At 59.2% G+C, this 26,592-nt stretch overlaps 1 protein-coding gene across 3 annotated transcripts in view; it reads right to left on the bottom strand.

Moving 5' to 3' along the window:
- VAC14 (VAC14 component of PIKFYVE complex) overlaps positions 1 to 26,592 on the bottom strand; it is a 115,335-nt gene that overhangs the window by 1,815 nt on the left and 86,928 nt on the right. For 2 of the 3 annotated variants that reach the window (XM_050772697.1, XM_050772699.1), the window contains 4 exons: positions 9,400 to 9,574; positions 7,884 to 8,002; positions 6,272 to 6,351; positions 3,572 to 3,722 (listed from right to left, as the gene is read on the bottom strand). In XM_050772697.1, coding sequence (XP_050628654.1) covers positions 3,572 to 3,722; positions 6,272 to 6,351; positions 7,884 to 8,002; positions 9,400 to 9,574 — 525 coding nt within the window. The remainder of the gene's footprint in view (positions 1 to 3,571; positions 3,723 to 6,271; positions 6,352 to 7,883; positions 8,003 to 9,399; positions 9,575 to 26,592) is intronic. The other variant, XM_050772698.1, reaches the window with a different exon arrangement.

Raw genomic sequence — 26,592 nt, 5'->3', positions numbered from 1 at the left:
CTCAGCTTAGGTACCTGGCGGGTGCCACTGTGGCTACAGTTCTGCCCCTTCAACGTGAGGCCAGCCGGGGCCCAGCAGCTTGAGGGTAGAAATAAAGGAGGCCATTTTGGGGGACACACAATGGAGCTCTCCCAAAATGAACTCTTGGCCATGAGTTCAGTCCAGCCTGAGGGCCAGAGCCTGACAGTTGCCTCTGATGGCCCACCAGCCTGCTGGGCAGGACCGGGGCAGGGGGACTCTTCCCACAGTTGAGATGCCATCTGGGGCCTGGAGGCGGCCTCCTGCACCCCTGCTCAGCTCTGCCTGCCCACACCTGTTCCCTTCCCGCCTCCCTGCTGAAGATGCACCACCACAAAACATCTTGGACGTGTCTACGGCTGCGGCTGCTGCTTTTCTGGGCCTGGTGCTCCTGCCTCCCTAGCGGGGTTCAGCTGACGTTAGTTCAACAAAGATCAAAAGCAGCCGGGTGGGGCCCATTCTAGAGGGCCAGGCTGCGGGCAGTGTTCTAGGCTGTGGTTGCTCCTGGGAAGGGACCTCCCAGGCACAGTAATGCTGGTCCCAGGTGCCACTGCTCCAAGAGAGCAGCCTGGACTTCTGAGGAGGCTAAGGGACACCCCGGAGCTTCTGCAACCCTAAGTCCAGGGTGTGGCCAGATGCTCCTCTAACCCACTTAGGCCAAGGCCACAGGTGTGACCGTAAAGTGTGTCTTCTGATGCTGGGCACCCATGGGTCTGTGCGTTGCTCGCCACGACACTCCTGGCAAGCCAAGGCCTTAGGTTAGGGGAGCTTAGGGGCTCCAGAGACATGCTTTCAGCACTGGATGGCAAACCTGGGGAGACGGGCATCGGGGTGGCGGGGGTGGCGGGGGTGGGAAGAGTGGGCCACATCTGCTCCCTGGGCCCTTAGAGTGGCAAGAAGTCCTGCTCCCTGTGATGGGCAGACCCTTCCTGGCCTGAGGTCTTGGGAGCAGGGTGGGCTGTGTCCCCAAGAGTGGGAGACACTGCCTGGGCTGCTGAGCACAGAGGCCAGGCCAGCTCTCCCTGCCCCACCTAACGCGGATGGCCGTTTTCAGGCCCTGCACGTCCTCTGTAGGTTCATAACCATCCTCGGGCACCGAGGCTGAGGCCAGCCAGCCTGCAGCACAGTGCGGCGAGTCTAGGACTCAGGGCTGGCTCTCATTCCTGCCATCCCACCCATGCACCTGTCACCAGCTTTTTCTTAGAGGTTCCCTCCTGCCTCACTGAGGAGACAGTCCCTGGGGAGTGGCCCAGAAGCCAGCGGGTGGGGGAGCTGTGGCCCCCAGGGCCCTGATGGCGCCTGGAACACACAGAACCAGGCATGGGCGAGGAGTGTACAAACTCCCCCAGCTGTTCCTGGCTCCAAGGCCTGCCCCGCAACTTGACCCTGTCTGCCAGCTGTCTGCCCCTCCCAGGGCTGGGACTGTCCACAGCTCCCTTCCCAGGGTGTGAGCTGTCTTCCGGGCCCCACCCTGCAATCTGACCCCTTCCCCAGCTGTTCAGAAGGCCCCTGGCGTGCCCACTGCTCCTGTGCCCCTATCTATGGCATCTCTTCCTAGATTTTTGCAAAGAAAGACTGGGGACCCAGGGCATTGAAGGCTAGGGGGTGCCTCACACACCCATTTAGTCCAAATGTGCATTTACTGACCAAGTAACCAAGAGCCCAGAGAGGGCACTGGGCTTGCTGGAGGTCACACAGCAAATCCATGGCAGAGCTCACACCAGATCCTACTCTAGGCCTGCAAACCATGCACTGACCCTCAGAATCTTCTACCCAGAGGCCTCAACCCCTTGGCTCAGGACTTCCCTGACTGACCGTGGGAGATTCTGAGGAAAGTCCAATTTTCCCAGCTTCCCTCTGCAAACTTGTTCTACCCTGGTTTCAGGAGTATGATTGCTCTGAGCCTCCACTCCCCTCCCAAGACGAGATCAGCATGCAGAGCCCTGGGAGAGGCGGGGCTGGCTCCCTGGCCAGGAGGCCTCCCAGGAAGGCAGGCTGGTTCCCACAGGGAGACTGGAGGTCACAGGGGAGCAGCCCTTCCTGCCTTCTCCCTGCTTCCGGCTGCACCTTCCCCTCCTGGGTGCCTGCCAGGGTGACCCTAACACTATGGGGCGTTGGAAGGGACAAGGCAAAGGCTGGGCCAGCAAGGCCCGGTGTGGATTCTGGGCCTCTCTTGGAGTCTCTTGGGAGCTGACAGGACTCCGGCCCCAGGAACCCATATGCGCGCCCCCCTCTGTGGCTGACCCCGCTCCCCTGGGGACACTGCGTCAGGTACTGTCTCCTGGGGACCACCTGGCGGCACCCCGAGCAGCTGGGGTGGCAGCCAGCTCAAGGCCTAGTCCTGCCACTGCAGGGCACTGCCTTCCGGGGAAACGGGGCAGGGAAGGCAGGAGCCTGTCTTGGTGGGGGCCACACTTTCTGGGGGTTCAGCCTATCCAGCTGGTCTGGGGGAGACAGCCGATCAGGTGCACCACACTTGGTCACCGGAGGGCCAGTCTGGGTGGGAGGGACAGTGGGAGCCAAAGCCAGCAGTGTGGAGCGCACAGAGGCTCCGGGCAGGCCTGTCTCAAGGCTGCCTGTGTCCATTGCAAGGGCAAGCACCCGAGGCCCTTTGCTGGAGCAAGGCGCCAGGCCTGCTGAGTGGCTCTAACAGCCTGGGAGGGAATTCTAGACACACAGGGCATCTGATGCAAGCTGGGCGCGCTCCATTCAGCGTAAATCTTCTCAGTGGCTCTGCTGGTTTCCATGGCGACCTGACAAGTGAAATTTTCCATCTCGGATGCCAAATGCCTGTGGATGAGGCAAAGCCTCCAAGGGTTACCAAATATAGACACGGCCCTACAGACTCTGGGGTAGGGGCCAGCCATGGGTTCAGGGTGGGAGCCGGCAGCCCTCTGACCAGAGGCTGCCAAGTTGGGCATCTTCTCGGTGGAGGGGTGCCTAGGACCTCTTCCTTCCATGGGCAGGACCTGAGCAGGGGAGTGTTGAGTGCACTCCTGCCTCCCACCCCACCCAGGAGGTGGCTGAGAAGGTCCTAGCAATGATGTGGCCTCCCAGTGACCCAGGGTTGAGCCTCTGCCACAGACAGGGTGTGGAGAGGGGCTATGTGAGGCCTGGGAGGTGCCCAGGACAGGCTCCTCCCTCGCTCGATGGCCACTGGGGCCCCCATCTCTAAGCTGGGGCAGGAAATCCTTCCCCTGCCTGGAGTTTCTCTTCAGGGTCCTTTGTCTGGGTAACTCCAGATGCCCTCAGAGTTTTTAGATTTTGCATAGCGTCACTGAGCTGGACCCTGATTGCCTGGAAGTGTTGCTACTCCCGGCCACCGTGCGAACGCTCCCAGAATCCCTCGCTCAGTGCTCTGATGTGGAACACAAAAGGCCAAGGGGCAAGTGGCTGCGGGGGCGGGGATGGTGGCCACAGTGACAAAAGGGGTAGGATGCTGAAGTGAGGGAGGCCTCAGCAGCCCCCGGCACGGCCCTTCCTCACCAGGCTCCTCTGGACCTGTCCCTGCTCGGGGGCGGGGCGGGGGCAGCAGTCCCCAGCCAGCACTCACTCGGTCTGCAGCAGCTCGGGGTTGGGCACGCACTGGAGCCGGTGTGAGAGCAGCTGGAAGGCGCTGCTCTGCGGCAGGAGCATGAGCAGGCCGTAGAGGGCCTTGATCAAGTAGGGGTTGTTCTTCACGTCCAGCAGCTGCAGGCGCAGATCTGGGGTGTGCAGAGGGCAGGGTTCAGGGACCTGGCACTGCTCTGGGACATGCCCAGCCCGTACTCCCTGCCTCTGACTGGCCAGGACCACAGGGACCTGGTGCCATGACACCCACAGCCCAAGGACCCAGCTGTGTGGGCCCAGCCAGGTGGCCGTGGCTTCCAGCGAGTCAGGGGCTCCTTCACAGCCCGTCGCGCTGCTCCCGCCTCCCCCAGGAGTGTCCTAGCAGTTTCCATGATCTCATCTTCCTTTCTACCTGCCCACCTGCCTGTCTGATCTTTCCAACAGTCACCTCAGCCCGACAACCCCGAGATGCGCTGTGGGGCCTGGTCTGTTCCCCGCCCCCTGCTCAGCTGCCTCCCTGGTGATATGAGGGCTCGGGGCTCGTAGTGTAACAGATTCTCCAGTCGGCTCCGCACGTGCCAGCACGGGAGAGCTATAAATAGGGTGTGCTGGAGAGAAAGACGGTGGATTAGGACAGCTTTAAGAGAGGGCAGGATGGAAAAACACTTTTGTGTATAGCGAAACACACACCAAAGCCCCAGAGCGTCTGGAAGGTGCTTCTGGGGGCTCTGGCTCACATGCCAGCCCTGCCACCACCCTGCCAGGTGGAAAGAGACACACCCGGGGGGCTGTCCAGCACTCATTCCAGCCCAAGCTGCAGCAGAGAGCCCGCTAATGGCTGGCTGCACCACAAGGCAGTCCCAGCTTCCCCAAGGCGCACAGGGGAGGCGGGATTGGAAATGGGCTCACTTCTCTCCTGCGAGCCTCTCCAGGAGAATCACTGGCTTCTACTTTCTTGTGTCCCTAGGCCCAGTCCAGGCATTGTTTGTGGCGGATGTGCCATGTGCCCTGGGAAAGGGGCTATGTCACCCCGGCAGCGGCCACACAGGGGGTCCCGCTGACGCAGGGAGCCTGAGCAACCAGGCCTTAGGGCCAGGGTGTCGATGAGCAGGGAGCAGAGGAATGGAGGCCTCCTGGTGCCCTCCAGAGGAGACCCCCACCACCACTGTCCCAGTCCTGGCTGCCCAGCAGAAGCATGAGCCTGTTTCCAGTCCTTTCTTCCCTTTGGGCCTTGGGGAAGCGGGCACTGCCTGTGGCCAAACCAGCCACCTCTAGGATCCAGGTGACTCAGGGCTGGGACGGTGTTGGGCGAGACCAGGGTGTATCTCTCCTGTTACCCTGCCCCAGCAAAGCCCTGGGCTTGAGGGGAAGGTGCTTGGAGTTCCTCCAGGGTCAGGGAGGGAGGGCAGTCATCCCAGGGATGCTTCTGGAATGCCAAGAATGTACAACTGGAGAGATGAGTCAGGACAGACCAACAGCGGGAGCAGGGTCTTTTTAGGACCTGACCTCAGGTGGCCGTGTGGGCGCCTGTGTCCCTGGGAGGCCCTCGAGGAAGTGAAATGTCAGGCTGGGCACACTTGGGACAGGCTTTAGTGCACTCTGCGGAGAGCAGGGTCTCCCTCCTGCCTTTTTGTCTCCAGGGCATCAGTTCCCATGGCACCCTGCTGCTTGACGAGGCTGCCCTTTGAAGGGGGCTCAGGAGGGGATGGGAATGGGTGTTCTTTAGCCCCTGCATTCAATTTGGGCTCCAGGGCTCAGGCTGGGCGGGTCAAAGACGCTGCCAGAGAGTATGAGAGGCCTGGGTGGTCAGCTTGTCAGGGAAGGTGGGCACCAGCAGGGTGGCCGCCTGGCTTCTCTGCACATTATAAATACACAAGCGTCATTCAAAGTGTGTATGTCGAGGCGCCGAGAGCTGTGCTCACCCCAGCCAGCTGCCACTTTTGCACATTCAGCCTGAGTGTTACTAAGCAGGCAGCTCCTGCCCACTGGCTCCCAGCAAATGCCAACTCTTCTTTCAGGGAGGTGCAGGCATGGCTCTTGGGCCAACAGGAGCACCTGCAGAGGGACCCGGGGGACCCACGACTTCAGAGAGCCAGGGCAGGGGCAGCAGGTTCGGAGGGGTGGCTGGGCAGCCCAGGGGCCTGGTATCAGCCTTCAAGGGGGTTCTGCTGTCAGTGCTGGCTCATGTCCATGAGACTCACCTTGAGGGATACAGGCAGTACCCAGGTTCTGATGCCACATGCCCCAGCCCTGCTCTGGCTGGCCTTGCAGGCCTATCATCCCAGTCTTTATTTTTTAATTTTTCTGAGACAGGGTCTCGCTCTGTCGCCAGGCTGGAGTGCAGTGGTGCGGTCACAGATCACTGCAGTCTCCATGGCCTTGGCTCAAATGATCCTCCCACCTCAGCCTTCTGAGTAACAGTGACTACAGGCATGCACTATCATGCCTGGCTAATTTTTAAAAAATTCTGTAGAGATGAGATCTCACTATGGTGCCCAGGCTGGTCTCAAACTCCTGCCCTTAAGAGATACTCTGGCCTCAGCCTCCCAAAGTGCTGGGACTCAACAATCCAGAAGCTTCCCTGGGGTGACTGCTCTTCCTCCCTCCCCAGCCAAAAGAGACCAACTGGAGCTTGGCTCCACCCACCCCACTCCAGGCCAGCCTTGGGCTCATGGTGTGAGGCGTGGTGGGAGGTGGTTCTTACATGTGAAGATGGGACACTCGATCAGCTGCACCAGCTTGTCCACCTCTGCAAGGAAGTCCACGGTGACCTCCAGGTCCCCACTGAGTGTGCAGTCAAGGAAAGTGTGACTGCTAGGCCAGCACAGCCGCAGCTCAGAGCACCACGCGCCCTGCCCACCTGCGCCTGGCTTCCTGTGCACAGAGCCTGGTTCTGGTGAAGCACGATTTGGCGCACAAAGGACACCAGTCTCTTCTCCTCTCCTCGTCTTTCTGTCCTAAATGGAACCCCCCTGTTCAGGAGTTCCAGGTTCCGCTCCAGCAGCTGCCTCCTCTGCACCCTCCTGGGCTGGGAGAGGCTCTTATCACAGCGCTGCAGCCCACTGGGGGAGGGATGGGCAGGAAGGGTTCTCTCCTCTCCCGCCAGCAGGGCTTCGCCAGGGCTGCAGCAGGCTTGCGGCGCTGGGCAGTGGCCCACCAGTCTCTGGGTCACAGAAGTGGCTGAGAGGAGCAAATCCAGGTTGTAGAAGGTAAGCAGGCCCACTGTGGGGAGTCAGGCAGGGCCACACCTAGCCCTCCACTGAGGTACCTCCTGGCCTCTTCTTCCTGACTCCCAACTCCTGGCTGGTCATGTTGCCTTCTAAATAGCACTCCAATCCTGGCTTACATGTCAGGCACCCACAGATGGGGCTAGTTTGCTTCTTGGTGTTTTAAAAAAAATCTGGCCAGGCATGGTATCTCACACCTGTAATCCCAGCACTTTGGGAGGCCGAGGTGGGCAGATCGCTTGAGGTCAGGAGTTTGAGACCAGCCTGGCCAACTTGTTGAGACCCTATCTCTACTAAAAATACAAAAATTAGTTGGGCGTGGTGGTGAACGCCTGTAATCCCAGCTACTTGGGAGGCTGAGGCAGGAGAATCACTTAAACCTGGGAGGCGGAGGTTGCAGTGGGCCAAGATCACCCCACTGCACTCCAGCTTGGGTGACAAAGCGAGACTCTGTCTCAAAAAAAACAAAACAAAACATCTAACCCTGGATGCCTTTTGAGGAGCGTGGTGCTGAGGTGAGCATTGGTGCCTCCTGCTTCCGAGGCCTCCGCCCAGCCTGCTTCTCCCCAGCGTGTCATCTTCAAGCCTCTCGGGCTCTAGCTCTGTGGCCCCCAAAGGCCCAGGCCTGGGCCGAAGCCTGCAGGCTCACCCAGCCGTCCACCTATGTTTCCAGCTCCGGGCCTTCTCCCCTACCCCCACACCAGGCCCAGGAGGAACTGCAATGAGCAGAGGGCAGCCACCTTCTCCCAGGGGCAGGAGCTGCGGTTCTCTCTTACCCCAGCAAGATAGCCCAGCATCACCTGCTGGCACCCGCCGGGCTGGGCCTCCTCAGTCCCAATCCCAACCCACAGGGTTTCTCCTGGGCCAGCTCCCCTCCAGGAGCCCCTCTTTGCTGCCAACCTCGCTCTCCCAAATACATCCCTCCCCTCCCAGGGTCCTGGTGGCCCTGATGTCACAAGCCCTGAGGCTAAGTGGAGGGGTGGGGACAGGAGCATGGCACTTGGGCCCGCCTGTTGGGTGAAAAGGGGGCAGCCGACCCCTTCTTGCCCCTCAGTGGCCCAACCCCAACCACAGTGAGAGGAAGGATACAACTTCTGGATGAGGTCATAGGCATGCCGGTAGTTCTGGGTGAGGAAGCAGAGGGACACCGTGGTGACTGGGTTGTGGCACCAGGAGCGGTACAGGCAGCAGAACAGGTTCTGGCTCTCCTGTGGGGGAAGAGGTGTGAGCCGTGAGGAGACCCCCGCTCCTTGCCCCCTCTCGGTCCATGTGGGGACCTGAGGGAAGGGCCACAGGTCTAAGACCCAGGGGTCTTTGGTCGGGGGCAGCCGGAGCCAGCTTAGCACTCTGGCTGTTAGGCATCCCGGCTGGGAACGAGCCGTCACAAAGGAAACGCTGACAGCTCCTCCGTAGACCCTGTCATTACCTCCCAGTCCCAGAGCTGTGTGGTGGCTGTGAGGGCCTGGCTGGGAGTGGCTGTCCTTTGTGCTGGCATGTCTGCCCTTGGCAAAAACACAGTAATTGTCCCCTACTCCCTGCCCCCCTCCAGAACTCTGTGGTCCCGGAGCCCCATGGGGCTGGGAGGGCGACGGGGGAGTGCGCAGGGAAGGAAGGAAGCACACTTAAATGCCGTCTCCTCCCCACCTCTGCAGGCCACCTCGAACACTTGGAAACCACCCAGGAACCCAGCCCACACTTGGGGGAGCCCCTGCCCCGGAGGAAAATTCTTAAGGCCTCTGCGAATGTCTGGAAGGAACCACAGGAGGGAGGCAGGGCTGTGGCCTGGATCGTGCAGAGCCACTTGGCCCCAGATGCCCCCGGACATGGGCCTGGATATCCCCGAGGCTCCTGGGGAGGGTGCAAGCAGGGTCTGAGCCGGCAGGGGGCCTGGGAAATGAAACCCCTGGAGTCCCCGCCTCCAGGACAGCGCCTGTCCCTGCACGGCCTCTGCAGCCACCACCCTCAGCCAGCACATGAGAGGCCTGGGACCCGCATCTCTCCTTGTTCATAGGGGAGTGAGACTGAGCGTCCTTTCTGCTCTCTCGGACCAGTCGTTGGCGCGTCCTCATCCAGAGCCTGGGATGGATGGGCAGCAAACTTGACACCCTGGCTTATGACAGGTGCCTTAGGAGCCAGATGTGCCCAGCTGTGGGAGAGAGGGGCCAGGCCAAGGAGGGCAAGAAGAGCAGTTAACCCCTGATTCGCCAGCACGGTTATAACCCAGAGGCCTGGCCCTGAGAGGGTAGCACTGACCAGCGGGTAGGCCCACAGCCAGCAGAGCCTCTGTTTTCAAGGGGGCAGTGCCTGGAGTGGGACTAGGGTGTCAACCAACGGAAAAGGCAGGGCTGTTGGGGGGTCAGGATGGACACATGGACCCTTCTGCTGGCAGAGACCTCAGTGCGGGTGACATGACACACCTGTGGTTAGTGCTGTGTGCAGCCACTCACCCAGGATCCCTATTTCCCAATGGACCAGGGGAGGTCTCGATTTCAACCCCATCTTCTCCCTGACAGCCTCCTGGGGCCAGCCGAGGGGCGGGCTGACACACGGTGTGCCCCCGGCACGCAGGAGCACACCTGAGGACGGAGTCACGGACGCAGCCTACCAGGGTCTTCAGGTCCTTCAGCTGGTTCCTTAGCTGGAAGAGCTCCGTGGAGGTCAGCAGGATGGTGTTGAGGGCGTGGACCATGGTCGAGGCGAACTTGAGGTCCTCCTCCCGCAGCAGGATGTCTGCCATCGAGTGGAAGATGTTCTCCGCGTTCAGCAGGAGGCACAGCTGCCTGGAGAGCAGGCAGAGCGGGGTCAGGGCGCAGGACGACCTGCGTCTCAGCCTGGGAGGCCTCCTCTTGGTTTTACAGCGTTCTGGGGAAATCTGGACTTTCCTGAGGCCGGTGTGGAGCCATGACTCTGAGGCCTGTGGTTACGGGGGGGCGGGGAAGGGTGGGGGGAACGCCGCACCTGCCTCCAGGCTTCCCAGCACTGCTTACCTGGGCCTAGCCATGCCAGGGTGTCCCACGCTATACTAATCCCTGGACACAAGAGAAACAGCTGGGCCTCCAAAATAGTCCCTGGGACCCCGTCACCTTCCTGAACTCCCACACGCTTGGGCAATGCCCGCCACCCCAGGCCAAGACACAGCTGTCCCCCGCTGGGCTTTCTTCTCTTGCTAGAGTTCATCTTCATCCGGCCAATTCTCCACACATCGGTCACATGTTTACTGCCCCACTCCTCCTCCTGGAAGCCCCCGAGGTCAGGGATTTGTGCTGTTCGGGCTGTACCCCATGGCCTGGAGCACAGATCCATGTGGGATCAGCATTATGACCCTGAGTTTTTTCTTCACTGTACGGATAGTGAAACTCTGGTGAAGTGACTTGACCAAGGTCGCGGAGTCACTTAAGGCCAGAGCCTAGCTCGCTGGTCCCTGGGCCATGACCCCTTTCCCATCTCTTGTCTAGTAAGAGTCATTCAGTGCGAAGGATTGGACTTTGTGAGAGGAGCCTCCCCATTATACAAAAGGAAAAAACTGAACCCAGAGGATGAAAGCAGATTCCCCAGGGTCCCTGGGCCAGATGACACTAGCAGTGAGAAGTGGGTGGTGACAGGCTTGGAGGAATCCGCGCTGCTTTTCCGCGTGCCCTCGGAGGCCTGGCCTGCAGGGGAAGGGCGCCTGGGCAATGCTTCCCAGCTGGAGTCCCAGGGATTTGGGAGCTTCCCCAAACAGCATGATGCAGGCAAGATGGGGCAGGAGTGGGGTGGCTGGTGAGAGGGTGGTGTGCAGCACTGTGCTTCCTCACTGCTGGGCTGGCGGCAGCATGGCACCCCTGCCCACACCACCTCCCATCTAGGGCTGAGCTCTGGAGCCTGACGCCACGTCCTGTCTCCAGGGAAGCACCACCACAGGTCCCACATGGCGTTGGAGGCCCCGAGGTCTCAGGTGCTCAGTGAGGTGAGCCACATTTCTTGGTGGGAGGCCTGAAACACCTCCATCTCCTCCCAGGTCGCTGGACTCAGCCTCCGCTCTGCGTGACCTGGGCCCAGCTTCCCGAATGCCCCTGAACGCCAGCCATGGCTCTGGGTCCAGACTGGAGAAGATTCCTCCCCACCCCCAGCCCCAAAGGAACCCCAGAGCATTTGGTAACAAAGAGGCCAGACCACAAAGCGCAAACAGTAGGCAGGCCGTTCCAGCCTACCCTGGCTGGAGCCTGCAGGCCTGGGCAAGAAACCACGAGAAACAGAAACAAGCGGCGCAGGGAGGGGGTGGTGGCCGCACGAGTGAGGGCCGCTTCATCTCCCCACACATGCCACGAGGACCCTGCCGTGCCGGGGGCTCCCCCGGGGTTAGGAGGCAGGTGAAGGCCTCAGCCAGGTGTCCTCAACTACCAGCAGTGTGATCTCAATGTCTCCGCACAATTTCTCCACTTTAATTAGGGGCAATACCTATCTGTGAAATAGGGGGAAGTTCTCAGAGGGCAGCCTGAGGACGAGGAATGCAGACGAGGAACAAGCCATGTAAGGCCAGTGTGTGGGACATGGTACCACAGGGGCCACAGCTCCTCTGGGGAGCTGCTGGCCGCAGAGGGAAAGCCCAGCCAGGCAGCCTCAAGCCAAAGGCCAGGAGGTGGCGGCCCCGCTGTAGAGCCCAGACAGTGCTTCCCGGCCCCTCCCGGTCCCACAACCCCTCCATGAGCCCTGTCTCCACGGCTGTGGGACAGAAATGTTCCAGAAGGGCAGGCACAGGAGGAAGGGGGGCGTTCTGACAAATGGTCACAAGTGCCCATCGCCGGCAGCTGGTGCCGTCTCCATGACAGAGGCCAACAGCTGAGCCGCTGCCAGGCAGCGCTCTCCAGGGATCCAGGCCGGCAGACGGGACCTGTGGCAGCGGAGGGCAGGGTGGCGCCCACGTGAGGGCAGGCTGAGGAGGGTGTGGAGGGAGGGATGGATGAGGGGCTAGTGGTGAGGAGAAGCTGCGCCTCCCGGTGGTCTGTGGTCCCCATCGGTGACTCCCACACATGCCCTCCAGCCTGAGCCCCCGCTGGGCTCTAGATGGAACAGCTGCTTGCCTGGTGGAAGGCCCTGCCTGGCCACCTAGCAGGCATTTCAAACCTCGCTGGGCTACAACCAACCCTTGGTGTCCCCATGGACTTGCCACCCCCTCCTCATCTCAGTAAATGGTGGCATTGCCCACCCAGCTGCTCAGGCCCAAACCACGAGTTATCCTGACCCCCAGTCCCTCTGTTGGGTCCACTGGCAGGTATGGGGGCCTTACCCTGGGAGCACATCCTACATGGCCACCCTGCCCCACACCCGCCCCCATGCCTAGGGGGCTGTCAGTATCACCTGCCTGGTCCATCTCCCCATGTCTCAGGCTCTGCCTCCTGCTGCTTCTCCTGCCCCCACAGTCCGCCCTCCACACACCAACTGGACAATCCTAAAGCATGCCCGCCAGAGCATGCCCCTCCCTGCTGGGATGTGCTAGCGGCTTTCTCCTGGATCTGAAACAAACCCTGCCCCTCACCTCGGCCTACAGGGTCTCACACCTCTCACTGGTTCCTCTCCAGCCTCCCTCTTCTGTCCCTCCTCCACTGATGGTGTTCTAGCCTCTTGGGTTTTTCAGTTCCTGACCTCGCCAAGCTCACGTGGCCCTAGAGGCTCCACCTGCTCTGCCCTGGCCCGATGGCTCGGCCAGGAACAGCACGTAGCAGGGTCCTCCCAGACATCAAGGCCTCGGCTGCAACCTTAGGTCCTGGTGAAGCCTCAGTCTGAAATGCATGCCCCTCCTACCAGACCCTTCTAAGAGAAAGTTCTGGTTCTTTCAGGGCACTTATCCCCAAGAAGCAAGGGTCTCCTGGACAGAATGGGAGGTGCAATGACCCCCCACCCCCTCCCCCAGGCCAGCACATTCTCTCCGTTCATGCCCAGGCAGGCCTCTGTGCTGTGCAAACACCGGTGTGTGGAAAACGGCAGCGTGATGTTACATTTTTGCCCTTGTCACCCCTCAGGCCAAGCCCTGGCCTGGCTGCCCTGCCGTGCCCTGCCCAGGTCTTGTACTCTCTCTCTTTTTTTTTTTTTTTTGAGATGGAGTCTTGCTCTGCCGCCCAGGCTGGAGTGCAGTGGCACAATCTCGGCTCACTGCAAGCTCCACCTCCCAGGTTCACGCCATTCTCCTGCCTCAGCCTCCTGAGTAGCTGGGACTACAGGCGCCCGCCACCACGCCTGGCTAATTCTTTTGTATTTTTAGTAGAGGCGGGGTTTCACCATGTTCGCCAGGATGGTCTCGATCTCCTGACCTTGTGAGCCGCCCGCCTGGGCCTCCCAAAGTGCTGGGATTACAGGCGTGAGCCACTGCGCCCGGCCTAGATCTTGTACTCTCTTGCTGGCTGAAGAGGCCTGGGAAGCCGGCTCATCCCAGGAGACTCTGGAGCACAAGCCTCCTCACGAGATGTCTCCCTCTGAGTATCGCTAATTAAAGCACCACAAGAGGGAAAGGGAGAGGAGAGGCTGGGAGTAGGCACCACAGAGAGCAGTGCTGAGGCCCTGCCATGCTCCAGCCGCTCGCTCAGCCACCCTTGCCCCAGGAGGAGGAGCCTGGAGAGGCTGTTCTGGGGCTGGCAGCAGAGGGGCCTCCACTGAGGGCGACTCCCATCCTGCCGCTGGGGAGGAGGTGGGGGCGGCATCCTGCCTCGACCCCAGGTCACCCTAGGTTTGGGGAGAAGGATCCCAGATCGCTCGGTTGCAAAGCCTCAAGAAGACAGTAATAATAGCGGAAGTGTTGGCCAGCTCACGGGGCCCTTACTAGAGGCCAGGCTCAGGGTGGAGGGTGTGAGAAGTGGGTCCTTGAGTCAGGAGGCTGGGGAGGGAGGAAAGAGGGCCCATTTTCCACTACAGTCCCCAGTCCACACAGGGATCTGTACAGACAGGTGGCCTCGGAGTTACCACGCACCTGGCACTGGGCTCTGAGCTAGCTCCACTTGCGGTGTCATGCTGAGTCCTCACACAACCTGGGCAGGGTTGCCACCCCCATCGCAAAGAAGAGGAATCGGGGGTTCAGAGAGGACCCACAGCTGACCAGAGGAGGAGGAACAGAGGAGTCAGACCTAGAAGAATCGCCTTCCAGAACCTGAGTTCTTCCTCACCACTCTGCTTCCCCATGCCCGCTGTGAGTGGGCACCAGGGGCTGTCCCTGCCCGGCGGAGGCCTGGCAGATGGCTGCCTCGCAGGGCTGCTGCGTCATCACTTCTTTGCTGAGCCCCAGCCCAGCTTGAGTTGCCTGCCTGGCTCCCAAGCACAGCGTCAACAGTGGAGCACAGCTTGCAAGCATTAAACATGTGCCCATATTTTCCAACACCCGCATGAAAATGCTATTCGTCATGAGACAATGGCCTGGAATGTGCTTGGGAACAAGGCAGCGACCTGGGGTGGGAGGGAACCTGAACAGGGTCTAGGAGGGCATAGGGGACCTCTTGTACCACCCTGGAGGCCCACCGTGGGGCTGGAGGAGGGCAGGGGTCCACAGGGGAGTGTGTTGAGTCAGTAAGGGGACCTCTGGTGTATCCCGGTGACTCAGGCACAGGCAGCGGGGATGTGGCCAGAAGGCAAGGACACACGCCATTTAGGGAAGGCTCTTCTCTCAGTGACAATGGAGCTTTTGGCCCAGCAGGGGCTGTGTCACTGGTTATGCCGTTCACACACAGCCCAGAGGCCCTGTGGACTGGGCTCTGCCTCCCTGTCTTGGGCTGCCAGCTGCTGCCTGGACAGCTGCTACCCCTTCCAGGTCTGGTTTTGTGCTGGGGGTGAGACCAGCTTCTCTTTGGTTTCTCTGCCACATACCAGGAGCTCTCAGAGGAGCAACCTGCCCTCGGCCTGCTCTGAACTTCCCAGAGCCCAGTAGAGGGGGCGGTCACTTTTCCTTAAGAACTGAGACCACACAGCCTTGCCCATGAAAATTCCCTCTGGGGCAGCCTCCAAAGCCAAGGCTAAGGCTCATGCTGGGACCAGGGAAGGAGAGATATGGCTCTGTATCCCCTTGCAGCCTTCTCCACTGCTCTGGAGCGGCGTCTGCCTGGAGGTGATTGCACCACACCTGCCAGGCTGGTGTGAGCCTTTGTGTTACTATCCCTCCCATCACTAACACTGGCAAGCATCAGCACACATCAGGCGCCAGCCCTGGACAGCCACAGGCCTCCATGGGAGATGCTCTCTCAAACCCCCACCTGGCATCCATGCATAGCCCCTGCTTCAGGTGAAACCTGGGCCAGGGTGGGCAGGAGCAGTAAGGTGTCAACTGGCTTTGCAGGTGCCGCAGGTGTCTGGGTGGCTCTAGACTGGCCAGTCACGCCCTGAGGTCACGTGGTCCAGGCTGGCAGGAGCCCTGCCTCATGGTAGCAGAAGGGGCGGTGGGAGAAAGGCATGGACGGGGCAGACGGGAGCCTAGAGCCTGGCGCTGTCTTCTTTGTCCTGTCCTGGGTTGGGGGCAGGGGCCACACGCTGTACGTCCTCCAGGGATAAGACAGGTCAGTGATTTGGGCAAAGTCAGGCCTTGGTTTGGAGGACAAGACTTCCTGGGGGCTTTACCCCTCAACACCCCTCCTGCCCGCGGCTGTGTGCAGAGCAGCAAAAGAGTTGCTGTGGAAACACTGCCGTCCGAGGGTGCAGCTGGCTGTGGCCAGTGGCCTCATCCCACCTGGTTAGTTCCTGTGGGCCCGGAGCCGGGCGCGAGGAGGGCCAGCTCGCAGTGGGAGAGAGGGAGCAGGTCCTTTTAGGACAGACTCATTGTGGGAGCCTGGGGAGGGCAAAGCCTGGCACATCAGAGGCTAGGGACAGCCGAAGCCTGCTCAGGAGGGGCTGGGGAATGGCTTCTTTGCCAGGCATCTGTCGGAGCAGGGCCCCATGCTGCAGGTGAGGCCCAGGAGGGCAGAGGACAGAACTTGGGTCTCCTTGTGGGGAGGTGACATTCTGGCTCCCTGCCGTGCTCCGCCCTGGGGAAGCTGGACTCTGCCATGTGGCTTCAGGGAAGACATGAAACTTCCATGACCTCATGTCCTTGCACCCTCTGAAAACAGGACCAGCAAAGTGACCAAGGCCAGAAACACCTCCCCATCCTCACTGTCGGCTGATCCTTCCCAGGTCCCATGGCTGTTTGCTCAGGATATTTGTGCTGGCTCCCTTTGGGGACCCTCCTCTGGCTCTGGTCACCAAGTAGGGGCATGCTGCTGCCGCCCCCCCACCCCCACCTGCCCAGTGACTGTTAGGATGCTGAGCCATCTGCTGGGGACGGGAACCCATGCACTCACTGGGTGCAGGCTCTGCCCTCCCCACCCCTCCTTCTTTGGGTCTGGCTTCTTTAAGAGGGTGACCAAGGCAGCAGCAGATGATGCTTCTGACCTGTGGTGGGGGTGTTTAGGGTGAGTGTTCAGTCCGGGAGGAGGAGAGGCCGAGGGCCCAGGAATGCCCTTCTGCTAGCTAGCCTGCCAGCACTGGCCTCCAGAGCCCTTGGTGGACACAGCCTGCCCCTCTGCCCACGTGGGCCAACCTGGGGCTCAAGGGCAGGGATGTGGACAGGGCACCAGATGAACTCAAGAGAAGTTCATGGGGAAATGGAGACCGAAGCAACCATCCCCTCCCAGGGGCCTCTGACATTCTTCACTGTCCCAAACAATAAGCCACCAACAGCATGGGAAACAGCTGGCCCGGCGGGCAGAGACCCTGGACTCAAACCCTAGAAAGAGATGGCAAGGCTGAGAGATGAGAGTGGAGGCTGGGGGTACCTGCTCCCGCCCGGCATGCCCTCAGCTGCTGTCTCTACTCCAGCCCTCACTGGCCCTGCAACGCTGCCCTCCCCATGATGAACGGAGGACTCAGAAGAAGCCTCAGCTGGCAAGTTCCAGGCGGGTGGGTGTACCCCCACTCCTCAGTTCTCTCCTATGCTCCACCTTGTCCACTCTCGCGTGCCATCCATGGGACGTCCTTCCCAATGGAGCCTTGTTGGTGGCCCCATGAGGCAAGAGTGTGGGTGATTTTGCTCGGTGCCTCCTGTTAGACTAGGTCACACAAGTGGCCTCACTGGATACAGATACAGGGAGGTCTCCTTCTACTGCCCATCCACCCCCCACAACTACCCCACCGGGTTCTTCATGCCTCTGCTTCTCTAGTCTACACCAGGACCCCCCGGTGGCGCCCATCTCCCACCCCAGCGGGTTCAATTCTCTAGCCCCACTGGCCCAGTGGGGACCCTGCCTGCAAGCCCAGCTCTTTGGTCGGGGGGTGCCATGGGGCATGGGGTCAGTAATCGCTGTGCTCCCTGGCAGGCTGTTGGCAGCTCTGGATGGTGATGGGGTTCTCACATGGGTGACTGGGCAGGTAGTCTTGCCTCAAGGTCCCTCAGAGGCTGGGATGGATGCTGATTCTGAGAGTGTGGGCTGGGAAGACTCCACCGGTCTCTCTGCAAGCGGCCTTAGGGCTGAGGGCAACAGGCTTCAGGTGCCTGCCGAGGGCAGGGCATCCTGGCTCAGAGGCCCCTCTCTTCTCCCTGCGGCCAGGCCTCCTTCCTTCATTTCCATCCCCAGCTGCCTGTGGCTGACCATGCACAGACAGGAGAGCCCTTGTTTCTTTTCTTTTTTGAGATGGAGTCTCGCTTTGTTGCCTAGGCTGAAGTGCAGTGGCGTGACCTCAGCTCACTGCAACCTCCGCCTCCCAGGTTCAAGCGATTCTCTTGCCTTGGTGGCTGGGATTACAGGCATGTGCCACGATACCAGGCAAATTTTTGTATTTTTAGTAGAGACATGTTGGCCAGGCTGGTCGTGAACTCCTGACCTCAAGTGATCCACCTGCCTCGGCCTCCCAAAGTGCAGGGATTACAGGCGTGAGCCACTGCACCTGGACAGCCCTTGTTTCTTTTCTATATTGGATGCTGGATGATGCCCACATCTGTCCCCTTCAGTGGTCCAAGGCCAACGGACCCCAGTGCTTTCCTAGGAGACACCTGGAGTCTCACGGCCAATAAATCTGAGGTGCAACCTAATATCAAGACTAGAAACTACAGCGAAGGCCGGGCCGCTCCTACCGGAAACGGGCCTCCTCCCTGCCTTGTTCCCGCCCCACAGCTGGGATCCTTTAGGAATTTAAAGAGAAAGCAGCTTTTGGGTCAGTATAACCTTAGGATAGGGAGAGGAGGGAGTGGCCTCCCATCTCGAGTCCAGAACGCTCCAGAATCTCACTGCATCCTGCCCCTCCCCCTCTGCTCTCTTCCCTTCCAACTCTCTCCTTCCAAGTATGAAAACTGTAAATCTGTTTTATTTATTTCAATCAATCCTCGGCAGTGTGCCCCTCAGGGCAAAGGCAGCCATGGTAACCCTGCCAACTCATGCCTTAAAAATGCATCGTGTTTAATGCAGTCGATGTGTCTGGTACACTTAAAAGTTTCTTGCAGGGATTGGGGGTGGGAGGAGGAGGAGGATGCAGGACTTGTTTTTCTGGGTTTTGCGGGGAACTGCTGGAAAGGGGATGGAGGGAGGAGGGGCACAGGAAGAGGCTTTCAGTCTTCTTAGCCATCTGTCCCTCTGTGCAAGAGGAGCCGCCATTGGGCTCTGGGAGGTCCCAGACACCCGTGCTGGGCTCACCTAGAGACCTCCGGAGATCTCATCTGGGTGGGTGCTGCCACAGAAAACCAAACAGTCTCACAAAGGCAGCTGGGGCCTCAGCCCCCAGGATTAGCAGGTCCCTCACCCTAGGTTTGGGGCTTGCTCTAGGGATTGAGTTGACTCCTGCTTTCCGCGCTGCCTACGGTGGAGTCAGATGGCCCTTGCTGCCATGGGAGGGGCTCTGCCTTCTCCTCAGGATGGGAGTCATCATCTACCTTGGCCCATCGGACTGGCTTGGCCCTTTTTCTTTTTTTAGATGGAGTCTTGCTCTGTCGTCCAGTGCAGTGGCGCAATCTTGGCTCACTGCAACCTCTGCCTCCCGGGTTCTAGTGATTCTCCTGCCTCAGCCTTCTGAGTAGCTGGGATTATAGGCGCCTGTCACCAGGCCTGGCTAATTTTTGTATTTTTAGTAGAGACGGGGTTTCACCATGTTGGCCAGGCTGGTCTTGAACTCCTGACCTCAGGTGATCCACTGCTTCGGCCTCCCAAAGTGCTGGGATGACAGGCGTGAGCCACCGCACCTGCCTTGGCCTTATTTTCCATGTGTCTTTTCAGTCTGACCAGCCTGTCCCGTGTCCATTCACAGGTACTCAAGCCCCCTGCTCTTTCCCAGGACAGCCCTGCGCTGTCTCCTGCCTCAGCCGCTGCTAGTTCCCACCGATTTCCTTCCTAAAGTGGTACTTGGCCCCTCGGCCCTCCCTGAGTCCTGGTTCCTTTTCGGCTTTAGACCGCAAGGCCTAGGGCTGGGCCCCTACAGGCAATCGGGGAGATGAATGCTTGTAGGACAGAAAATTAACCTCCAGGAAGGGACAAGGTGGCCTGGGTTACTTTGGCTGTGGGGCTGGGCATGCACACGGAACTGCAGGCCAAGGGGCTTCAGAGTCAGGTGGGTTTTGAACTGTGTTATCAGGGTTCTTGGGGGGTGTCTGGCTCTGGCGGAAGCATTTCACAATCTGCAAGGAGTCCCTGTGAGGGGACTCAGCAGGCATATGACTCACAATGAGGTCTGCGTTTGTGTCTCAGAAAAGAGGCTGCGCCTTCTATCCCACAGACACACCCCAGAATACGGCCGGATGCAGGTCAGATGGTGGGGGCTGGGGACAGGCGTGTAACCTTGTGCTGGAGGCTCTGAAGCTGAGATTGCAGGGAGGACCGATGGGGACTCTGCTGAGATAGTGTCTTGGCGTTGGAGAAAAAGGCGGTGTGAGGAGGGCAAGGCCGGGGTGAGGAGACAGCTGGGTGCGTGGAGTAGGGGCAGGAGTGCGGCTGGTCTGGCCCCTGCCTGGAGAATGTCGTCTTCAGGCCATGAAGCCTTGGCACGGCCGCAGGGACCTTCTTGCATGCTGAATCCTCAGTGCAAGTGAAAATAAAGGGACTGGTCACTAAAGTAAATCCTGTTGTCTCCATGACAATCAACTCCAAGAAGCGCTGAGAAGTGCCCAAGCCCTTGGGTCCCTGCTGGGTTCCTGCCCTCTCCTGCCACAGGGATTTCTTCCAAGCCGGAATCACTATTTCCTTCCTAATCCTGGCCACAAATGACAGTACATTAGGAACATCGTGTACATTCAACTTCTCAGCACGGGCCACTTGTGATTTCAGCCCAGAGCCCTTTCTAGCAGAGAATGCCAAGCGCGGCACACGTGAGAGGCCTTGCCGAAGTCCCCCTCGGTCAGCCTGACCCCAGCACCAAGTACTCACTGCTGCCCACCCACCCCCTTGTCCCCTAACAAGCTCCAGGGCCCAGACGGCACAGAGCCTTAGATACACTTTTCCGGGAAGACAGTTTGGGCCTCCTGAGCTGCAGAGATCACCGGGGCCTTCTGGTGTGGACTGGAGCAAGTTTCTTCAGAAACTTCCTGTGGCTCTGGGGCGGCATATCTGTAGCCAGCTCCTTCTACTCCACTCTCCCCCTGGAACCACCTCTGTGGACGGACGGCACTGACCACACCTGGCTGGGATGCTGTTGGCCTATGATCTGCACTTAGTTCTACCCTACTAGGGCAATGGTTTGTCTCCAAGGGTACGAGAGGGAAGCAGGGCCTCGAAACTGCAGCCATAGTTCTGCAGCCTGGACCCAAACTCAGACCCGGGGGAGAAAGTCCATGGGGCTGACTCTGACAGCAGGTCCCCGGAAACGAGTTGGGAGCAGCAGATCCTGAGTGTGGGAGCCCGGCCAGCTGCTGCCTCAGGTCCAGGCTGGGGTGATTTTAATATAAAGATTCCTGGTGCCCAGGGAGACGTAGCCAAGGCTGGTGCTCTGAACTGGCTGGTAGATTCCCTGGCTGATACTGCCAGGGAAATGGCATCCCCGAGCCCTACCTGCCCTGGGGTCTCCTGGGCTCTGCTGGAGAACTGCAGATGTAACCTTTCTCTCCCTTTGAAGCCCTCTGGGCTTGACCCCTCTAAGCAGGATTTCCTCCTGAGGATGTGCTCAGCTGCCCCCGTGGAGGCCAGCCCTGCCCATAAGGAGGCCGCCACTGCCTGGCACACTGCTTCCTGGCCCTGCCTGCCCTTGCATGCCCCTGTCACCCGCATGGGACAGGAAGGAACTGAAGCCAAGGACTGGTCCCAGGCTACACAGCCAGGGCCACAGATGGGCCAGAACTTGGGTCTCTGACCCGGTGCTCATGTTCCCATGAACATGCTCCCACGCTCTGTGGCATCCGCAAGGGACATAGACCTCCCTTCCCCGGCTGGCTCCCTTTCCCACCCATTCCCTGCAGCTTGTATGCCCAGGGCAGAGCCACCCCTTCACCCTGTGGCATGTGACCTCACGCAGGGTCCTCTGAGATTGAGTCTGTCTTGGGACAGCATCCCTGTGTCTCTGCCATTTTCCCCTACAAACCCCGGGGGCCTTGTGAGGAATGAGGCGGGTGAGTGACAGCAGTGCTGGGACCCAAGTGAGGTGGCCAGAGCTACTCCGGCCCCAACAATGTCTGGGGACGCCCCTTGCCCGTGTTCTGATCACCAAGCTGTTCATTTTCCTTTATTTCAGGCAATGATTCCCAAACTAGTCCCTTTGTTCCAGGCCAGGGAGCACTCCTGCTGCTGCGTATTCCCACAGTTTACAGACGGTGAGCCTCCCCTTCTGCCTCGTCAGTGCTGGACTAAGACACGGAGGCCTCGGCAGGGACCACACTCGGCCCCTCTGGCCTTAAAGCCACGTGGCCAACTTGGGTCCAGCAGCCTCAGTGTTCAGCAGCCTCAGTGTTCACATGGCCATAGCCCCATGTCAACATTTCCCTCCCCCAAATTATTTAACCAGATGGGCTGTCCTCCTGGTCATGGGCCCTGGGTGATTACAGTGATTCTCTAGTATCTCATGTTCCCGTGGCAACTTTCCTTCAAAGGACCTTCTGCGCTCTGAAGGAGTTCCGGCCAGGGGCTGTCATTCTGGTTTCTGAGGGCACCTCGAGTGCTCTGCCTTGGTTGCCATGCGCATGGCTTCAGTTCCACACCCCTCAGTGGGGAGCCACCAACCCCTGTCCCATCAGTGTCTTCATCCACCCAGAAGGTTGTGCATTTACCCTCCAGAACAAGCCAGGAATACCCTAACTGAGGGACCCCAGAGTCTGGCTGTATGCCTGGACTACCCGCAGGCCTCACCACCAGGAGGTCCACGATCTGTACTCTCAACAAGCTTCCGGGGTGGCCAGAGACCTGCTGCCTGCAATTGCCTCACCAGGGCCGGTCGCTTCAGGCATGGTGATGCCCTGCTGAGGGAAGGGGAAGATTCTGGCAGGAGTCTCAGAGGATGGGTGGCAGCAGAGCCTGGCTCGGCCTTGGAGCTCTGGGCGGAAGGCCTTGACACTTGCCTTCTTGAGGCCCCACCCCTGCCTGTGCAGAGTCTGGGTCCTGGTTTAAGTTTCTGCTTGGCATTTCACTATTTCCCTGCTGGTTTCTACCTGCACGGTCCTGAGCCTGCTGTGCACAGCCCTGGCCTCCTCTGTTCAAACACAAAGAAGAAGAGGTCAGCTCTTGGGCAAGACCCGTGCTTGGACTCTTGGCAGCCGTGTGGCCTCCTGGCAGCCATGTGGCCGGGCCCACCTGCACAGCCCCAGCACCCCGAAAGGAAGAACAGCTCACAGCTGCTGCCCTGGGCACGGGCCATTCCTGCCTTTCTGGCTGCGATTAGGAGCTAGAGCCATGAATGCCTTTCTTGTCTTCACATCTTTAGTCCAGGGGTTTTGTGAAATTTTATGAACTGAGATGGCTTTCTGTAGGCTTTATAAGTGCCCACTTAAAGAGCACTGAGATAAGTGTCAGAAAACAGGACGAGAAGTTAAACATGAATACCCACCACCGGTAACAAAGAGCAAATATCAGAGCAGCCTCACTGCGGCCTCTGAGAGGCTGGTAAAAAGATCAGAGTCTCAAAGGGCTGGGAGGATGGAGGCGCCAGAGCCGCAGTGGTGGGCCAAAGCATGGCGGGGGCGGGGGCTCCTTCAGTTATTCTCGCCAAATGGAAGGGGAGGGGTTCTCCTATTTGTACCCTCCCCCACCCCCTCCTGGGAGGCTGAAAAAATTCCTTTTGTGATCAGCCATTTTCAAAGATTTTTAAGACGCATGAAATAGGCTTTTCATCCACATGTTCCCTGCCAGCCCAGGAAATCTTCCCTGGATTAAACGCGTGAGAAATAAGAGGGCCCTAGACATGAGGCGTCCTTGGAAGTCATCCCAGGGGACGTGTCCTAGTCCCAGCTCTGAGTTACAGGCCAGGACCCCTATAGCAGAACTTGTGCTGGTGGGCAAGAGGCCAGGTCCCTCCACTCCCCGCCAGGATCACGCCACTGTCCCTGTGAGCAAAGACACCAGGTAACCACCGACAGAAAAAGGCGGGTGGACAGATTTAACACCGGGATGTGGCAGCCTCCGCGGGGAGGGACGGTGACCCTGAGCCACTGGGCTCAGGCTGGGAGCGTAGAGACAGCGTCTAGCCAGGCTCAGGATCCGGAAGGAGATGTGTTCCGCTCAAAGACAGTGAAGGGGAGGGACCTGGGCAAACTGCAGAGCTCTCCGAGTCCAGAGCCCACCGCTGCCAAACCAGCACCAGACCGAGCCTCATGCTGATAAATGCACAGAAAGGGCTGCAGAAGGAAACACAGGAGCTGACCCCAGAGGCCTCTTCTGAGGGAGGAGGCGGCAGGTGGTCAGGGGTCTTTCCCGTTTACCGCTATACCATTCTGCATTATTCAGTTTTTATTTTATGTGGTTTAATATTTCTAAACAGAAAATAAAGTATTGAGAATCCTCCGTGTGCTTCTCTTGGACTCCTTCTCGGAGAGGCTTGGCGGCGGAGCCCACGGGCAGGGCTGGGAAAGGAGCTACCTCCCCAGGTCATGGGTACTCTGGCCTGGCCAGGATAATGGAGCTTTCCTCTCTAGAGGGGCTGCTACAGGTTTAACAATGGAAACATGCATTTTACAAATGAGAGGATCAACAGCCGGGAAATGGTATTTTTAGCTACGGTGGCTCTTTGCTTCAAAGGCGTATGTTTCATCTAAAACCAGGCAAACCTCCTACAAAGTCTGCCTGCTTGCAAGGAGTGATTAGCATAATACGAGCACGAAAAAAAAAGGCCTGGCTCCACTTTGAGGCAGGAGTGCCTACTACAGGGGGAGGCTTTATCCTAAAATAGAATCGCCAGCAGATGAGGAAAGTCTTATCAATGGAGACGAAGCCCCCGTCTCCACTTAGAGCAAAAAAGCTACCGTGCGCAAACGGCCTGGCTATGACAGGCGTGGTGGCAGCCACCAGCACAGAGCGGGCTCTGAGGATGGAAACACCGACCACAGCTCTGCCCTGGAGACTGCCCTTCTGCGTGCTGTTTGAATCATTTTGGCCTCAGGCTCCCACCTTCTTCCAATAAAAGTACACAGGGTTTCGGGCTGCCTTTCCAGACTTCCTTCCCCTGGGGGTAGGGAAGAGCCCAGTCAAGAATGGCCCGGGGAATCGAGTGGAAGAGGGCGGGCTTGAGAAGACACAGATCTTAGGGAGAAATCTTAGGGGGGCACCCTCCCCAGAGGCCACACCACTATGAGTCAGATGTCTGCTCCTCTGAGCCCCTCTATCAACCCAGACGACTTGCCTCCTGGGCTCCCCACTCTCCTGCCCAGGAGCAACTTGGTTTTTTTTTTTTTTTTTTGTAGAGATGGGGTCTTGCCATGTTGCCCAGGTTGGTCTTGAACTCCTGGGCTCAAGTGATCCACCCACCTCTGCCTACCAAAGTGCTGGGATTACCACGTGAGCCACCATATCCGGCCTGTGGGCATATATTTGATTGCTATCTTTTCTCTCCTAGAAACCCATTAGCTGGCTGGGGGAAAACCAAACCTGGGCCTGCGTATACGTGGAGAGAGGCTTGAACTCTTCTCCAAACACCACAAAAATGAAATGGAGGCCGTGACCCTCCAGCAGTAACTGCAGATACAAATCTCTGCAGCTGCTCGAAACAGGGCACTCGGCAGCTGCTCCAGAGCCCTCTCCTGTGGCCTGCTTGCTCACCAGGCCCCGGGCCCATCCTGGGGGCCTGTGACCTTGGGCTGCGGGGGTTGGGGAGGGGGCTGGGGCAAAGAGGCGGCATTTTTGCTGTCTATTTCAGGCATCACTGGCAGGAATGAGAGAAGAGACTGGAAGGATCAGTCTTTTCTCCCTCATCTCTCCCCCGAGGCTCCCCACAGGGGTAAGATCATAGATGGGTCTTCCCGCCAGGGTCAGGGACTGGGAAATACTCGCAGACGGCGCTCGCAGCTGAAGATCTGAGAAACCAATTACCATGCTACTGGGGGGCCCAGGAGAAGCAGAAGGAACTGGACCGGGACAGCCACTCAGGCTTCAAGGGCAGGAAGGGAGGTGACTCCAGGAACCTGTCAACTGTGGGGGCAGGGGGCTTCCGACAGAGGTAGGTGGGGGTCTTCTTCAGGAAAGGGGCTGGAAGGAGGGGCTCAGCTCATGGGAGAGGAGGGAAAAAGCTGACTCTTCTCAGGAAAAATGAGTGGACAAGGAAAGTTGGCCGAGTTCACAGGCACCTGGAATTAACTGACTAAAGCCAGCATACCCTGAAGAACCAAACAAGTCCAGGGCAGGGATGTCTCGGGTGTCGAGAGGGTTTTTTTTTTTTTTTTTTTTTTTTTTTGAGATGGAGTCTGGCTCTGTCGCCCAGGCTGGAGCGCAGTGGCCGGACCTTGGCTCACTGCAAGCTCCGCTCCCGGGTTTACGCCATTCTCCTGCCTCAGCCTCCGAGTAGCTGGGACTACAGGCGCCCGCCACCACGCCCGGCTAATTTTTTTGTATTTTTTAGTAGAGACGGGGTTTCACCGTGTTAGCCAGGATGGTCTCGATCTCCTGACCTCGTGATCCGCCCGTCTCGGCCTCCCAAAGTGCTGGGATTACAGGCTTGAGCCACCGCGCCCGGCGAGGGTTTTAAACTTAGTCCAGATGATCTGTTTAAACTGCCTGTCCTAGCAGCACTGAACCTTCCGGAATGACAGAGCAGCAAGAACCCTGGTCAAGCCAGCTTCCTGAGCCAGCTTCCTAACTAGCCTGTGGTATTTCATGAGACTAATGGCAGAGGAGAGTGTGCAGGGCCACAGCTGTCATGGTGAACAAGCAAGGGTCTCACCACCTGCCCCCACTGGTGAGCCTTGGGCCCCACTTCCCTCCGTCCCACTGGAAGCTCTGTGAGCCAGCCACCTCAGGCACAGCCTGGCACATACCCGCTGCCCATCCAAAGGCTCCTCTCAGGGACTTGGGCACCCTCACACAGGTGGAGGGGGTTTTCTGAACCTGTTTCAGACCTCCACTGGCTCACAGGGTACCTCAGGGCTGCTCATGAGGCCACCGGGGCCTCCCAGCCACACTCCAGGTTGCCCAGAGGGTGTGGGGGCTGGCCTCTGGGCTTCTGAGCAGACTGCTTGCTGTGTCAGAAACACTTCCCCACCTCCTTCCCCAACCAGTTCCTACTCATCTTTCCTGGCTCAGCTTAGACGTCACGTTTCAGAAGCTTTCCCAGACCCCCCCAACAGGCTGGGCACCCCCTCCCCCACATCTCTTCCACTGAGCATCACCACGCTGCGATGCTATGCTTGCGATCGTGACTAACCCTGGCGGGCAGGGACTAGCTCTGCCCACTGCGGTGTCCCCACTGGTGGGCACTGTGCCAG

Source organism: Macaca thibetana, chromosome 20 (genome assembly GCF_024542745.1).
Source record: "Macaca thibetana thibetana isolate TM-01 chromosome 20, ASM2454274v1, whole genome shotgun sequence".
Taxonomy (NCBI): Eukaryota; Metazoa; Chordata; class Mammalia; order Primates; family Cercopithecidae; genus Macaca; species Macaca thibetana.
This window is presented reverse-complemented; position numbering and strand designations above follow the sequence as displayed.